The 5,000-nt window shown below is 36.2% G+C and overlaps 1 protein-coding gene across 1 annotated transcript in view; it reads right to left on the bottom strand.

Annotated features, from left to right (window-relative positions):
* Positions 1 to 81: 81 nt before the first annotated feature.
* LOC125047835 (EH domain-containing protein 1-like) overlaps positions 82 to 5,000 on the bottom strand; it is a gene marked incomplete at its 5' end in the record, with an annotated part of 19,652 nt that continues 14,733 nt past the window's right edge. Inside the window, 1 exon segment of the mRNA XM_047646345.1 lies at positions 82 to 2,439. Within this exon segment, the coding sequence (XP_047502301.1) occupies positions 2,228 to 2,439 (212 nt within the window).

The following is a 5,000-nucleotide window of genomic DNA, read 5'->3' as shown; positions in this document are numbered from 1 at the left end:
ATTGGCAATCAAAACAAGAAATCAATAGCTTCATGGGGATTCATACACTCAAAATAACAAAAAGGTTAAGAAAAGCACATCAACATTGCATAATTTATGTATAAAGTAATATACTTACAGAAGTTATAAACTTTTTTCTTCATTCAGCAGGTTACATCAACAAATAATAAAATATTTTGAAGGTTCAGAGTTTACAGGCATAAATGGAGCAGATTCTCTTTGGTTTCCTGAAGAATTGGCAACATTGTGGTTGAATATTTTCCTTTCTAGTGTTTGGTAAAATATAAACTGAAATATGTGATAGAATCCTTATTTACAACAAATCTACAATTGGGAGAAAAAAAAAAAAAGAAAAATGGAGAAAAAAAAATCTTAGCCTAAGGATAATGTAGGTTTGTTTTCCATTCTGTTACAAGGGTACAAAAGGGTGCAGCATTTAGCTTAAAACAGAAAGAGGAAGAAAGATGTTGCAGGGGGGGGAAAAAGCCTTGTTTTCAATTTGATGTAACTCAAAAACATCTGTCTCAAGATTGATATCAATTCCAAAACTCACTAAAAAAAACTTTTCTAATCTAGCACTTAACTTCATAAAAATACAGTATGAAAAAAATGTCATGCAATGTACAATCCAGACATAAGTACTGACGTGACATTATTTGCAATGAAATGACAACACTCAATACAAAAACACTGCCTTGTTCCATGAGGGAACAACTTTAAGAAAAAAATCTTAACTTACTGTGTAAAAAATCTAATTTCCTGATGAACTTTTATACCCTCTCTATTCATACAATTATCTAACATCCACCAAAAGGCCATAGATAGTGGAAAAGAAAAAAAAAAAAAAATGAGAATGCAAAATAAGTAGAACCTATTTTTCAACAGTACGCAAACAATTCAGAACTTCATTTATAAAATAAATGTCATATATTACTTCTTCCTTGAGTTTTTCTCTCATATTATCAGCAGTTTGGCTGCCTGTACTTATGACACCAACCACAGATGTACACCAAATCAACAATACTTGGTCTAGTGCAGAACTCAAACTATATACAAATGATGGAATGACGGAATTCTCCTGACAGTCACTGTGGCAATATAACTTCTCTTTTTTTTTTGTCAGCCAAGCCTATGCAGCTATAGAAATGATCTAGCACCTTCTTTAAAAGCCTTGCAAAGGTCATTCAAAGTGAAAAAACAATAATAATAATAGTATTCAAGATTCATGACTAAATCAAAAAAATATAGGTATTTCATCAACACAGTGATAAGCAGAGTAAAACATACATGCACATAGGAAAATAATCCCGGCACTTGCGTGAATACTAGCATACCCAGGGTCCGGCCAGCGTTGCAGTAATCATCTTTGCTACAAATAACGTGATTCTAACAATTCAACTCGCCTTCCAGGATCATGTACACCAGAATTATGATTTCCCGATGACAAATGCAAAATTAACTTGCACACATTAGTTAGACTTTTTGGTTTATCCTGCAAAGACAGCACTAGTGAGGTATATTCAGAAAATAATTATTTTTGTTTTTATTATTATTTTATGAAATATTGCCCTTGTCTTACAAAGATGATTACTGCAAAAGTGACCTTGAGTGCATTTTATGGAGGTGAAGTTTGGTTCCACGATCGAAGGAAAGAAAATATTACTAGCAAAGTTTTAGGCTTTCCTTCCTTCTTGCAAATGTATATGTTGGGGATCTCTCACATTACAGCATGTGATCAGTGGGCCAAACTAGACCTACTAAACATATCTACTGTACATCACTGGGATAATATATCATATAAAAGGCAGAAAAATTTGACTCTATGCCAATCAGCTTTGACACTTATCTGCAAGAGCCTTTCATAAAATCTTCTTTTACATCTACTTTTCACAGTTACCTTCTGACATGTCCCCACAGAGGAAATCATTTCTGAATATAACTAATCACTATCCAATCATTAAAAAGGAAACACATGAAAGGTACTATCTTGTAAATTTCAAATTTAAAATAGAGCTAGCTCTCTGCCACCAGGTTCCTTTTTTTTTTCTTTTTCTTTTACTTTCCATTTGGTAAACCAATCCGTATATCAAAAAAAAAAAGAAAAAAAAAAAAAGAGGAGAGCTACCAATCTGAATCTAACTTTCTGCACGCCTGTACTCTGTATTTCATAAAAAGAAAAACACACCTTTATCCATTCCTTAAGACTCTACACACAAGTTTAATTATTCTATGCTTTAAATCCTCTCTTGCTGGGAGGCACAAGGTGGTCGGGGAGGTCACTCGGAAGGTCGTGGTCGTCGAGCTTAATGTTGATGAGGTGCATGGCCAGCGCAAACTCGTCTGCGTCGAGCATGCCGTCCTTGTCGATGTCGGAGAGCTTCCACACCTTCCCGAGGACTGAGTTGGGTAGCTTCGACTTCACCATCTCACTCTTAGCAGCTGGAGGATTGGGAGAATAATGCCGTCAGAGCAAGGAATCACAGTCAATACGATGCTTTGAGCTAAATACATTAAAGTCATCATAAAATAATGAAAAAAAAAAAAATCTAATTGCAGTACCTATGCCTCCTTGGCACTTTCTTGAAACGTGCTTGAAAATGTGAATTACTCAACGTGTTTTCACTCTATCACATATATATTTGCCATTTGATGGGGAAGGGTATGTATGCATTTCAGGTCCACTGTGATTTTAGCTTATTAATTCTGAATATACACAGAGAGCTCCACATATTCAGTCACTGAGGATTTAGTTACTAGGCCTAACCTGATCTCTCCTATGATGACTCATGACGATGATTGATGACTAATGATTGATAACTGATGATTGATGATTGATGACTGATGATGATGAAGGAATGGAGTAAACAGGTGTGGTCAGGTAGACCTAATAACTGACTTCCTGGTGATAAGTCCTTGTGGAGTTATCACTACATCAAAAAACCTCTCTAAACAGAGCTGCACTGTAGAGTGCACGTACCTGGCACCAGAGGGTTTACCATGGATCTGTGCAACTGGTACATAACATGACCAAAGCAACTGAACAAATGACCATAATGGTCTTGTGTGATATTAACACTCGGGATTACTGGATGCAGAAACACAGACAATAGGAAGAAGCCACCCATAGATAATTTTGTGCTCAAATGCTTGTCCTTTTATAAGTCTTGGTATGAAAATGAAAACCAAAAAGTATGTGTATCTTTATGGCAATTTTCACACAATTCCCACCAGTGAGCATGCAGCAATTGCAACTGGTGATATACATAAATCATTGTTGACACCAAAAAAAAAGTTGTGCCCTGAGATCAGGCTAAACAAAATGCAGTGGAGTAAAAAATAAAGGAAAATGTAGTAGGAAAGGGAGAGGAAGGAAGAGGAAGCTGAAGCTGAAGCTGAAGAGGATGACGATGATAATGGGGATGATGATGGAAAAAGAGGAGACTAAAGAAAAGAGAAGAGAAAAGGAAAGGAAAATAAGAATCCTACACCCATCATTCTTACAGTGCAATGAATAGAGTGAACCACAGGAATAGCTTTCAAAAAAAAAAAAAATAATAATAATAATAAAAAAAAAATAAATAAATAAATAAAAAGGTAAAATACAAATTGGGAGGGGGGAGGGGGCTGAGCAAAGTGCTACTGTAAAGTGTGCTTCTTGGCTAAGCAGGTGGTGTCATGTGAAGTGTACCTTTTGGGGGATCTGAGCTTACCAAATGGGAAGGAACCACTTTTCTGATTTACTGGTGTTGTCTGGGGAAATGGCTATGGCCAGAGAGCTGGACTGAGTTGGTGACATACCTTCTAAAAGATGCAAGAAAAGAGGCCCATTGAAACAGATTTAATTGATCTTAAATTTCACTCTTCTGAACTGGTACACGTGACTGTATTAATGAATGGTAATTTTCATTACTCCTCTCACTGGGAATTGAAAAGACATAGTGAATCATCTATCTCAAAAGATGTCATGTTTCCCCTTGTGATCAAATCCTTTTACTTTTATTAATTTAACTTTGAGAAGTATAAGTTATAAGATGCAGGATGGCAAAAATACATGGCATGTAACTTTGCATCTTTTAGCTTCTTGATTGTGATCAGATGTAGATACTTCTAGAGAAGCTCAGTCACCAAGAAGTCAATTCCTCTTCCAACCCATCTCACCTACTTCTTTTCTACCTTTTATTGCAATTAGTATTGTTAATAACATTATAAAAATCATTATATCAATAAGAAAAATAACACTGCTATTAACCCATTGGCGTCGGGTATAGAAAATTAAAAAAAACTCTACGCTCTGGCGAACGGCGGCAACGTGCCGACTCTGAGGCACATGAATTCGGTACATCAAGCCGAATCACTGCCTCGGGGCGCTTTGGCGCGCCGCGGCGGCGGACAGCCGCACGCCACATTTCGGGCGTATTGTTATGACGGCAATAGCTGTGACCCGTCGCCATTGGGTTAATGGCATTAAAAACAAAAAAAAACTCAAGGAAAGGCAAAATCAGGTGAGGTCTTGTAGGACTGCTAACCTGCCTTCTGCATGGTTGAGTATTTGTAGAGCCATATATGTGCAAACCACATTCATAAAACAACTGACAACAGTGTGATTACCCAGCAGCTCTGGTTTAACACACTTTCCTGTAATACTTTTTATTGGTTTCTTTATAAAGCAGAAAAACAAGTTGTCACTCATTTATTTTCCTAGCCAAGTCCAGGCTACTAGGTCAATCCTTTACTTTTACTAGTCCCCCTTTTATCTATCTAATTTGTGAAGATCTTTACCACTTGGCTTTACAACAGTTTCTGTTTTACGTAATCCATATTCAAAAGCAAGACCAAAATCAGATGTATACCAGAGAGACATTATACTTTCATTGATCTTTCTTATGCTTTGGTCACATGTTTCAGTCTTATGTACCAGCTGTCACAAGTAATAATAATAGCAAAAAAAAAAAAAAAATAATGGTAATGGATAATGGTAATAACAATAATAACAGGTAAAA

The sequence above is a fragment of the Penaeus chinensis genome, chromosome 42 (genome assembly GCF_019202785.1).
Source record: "Penaeus chinensis breed Huanghai No. 1 chromosome 42, ASM1920278v2, whole genome shotgun sequence".
Classification (NCBI taxonomy): domain Eukaryota; kingdom Metazoa; phylum Arthropoda; class Malacostraca; order Decapoda; family Penaeidae; genus Penaeus; species Penaeus chinensis.
This window is presented reverse-complemented; position numbering and strand designations above follow the sequence as displayed.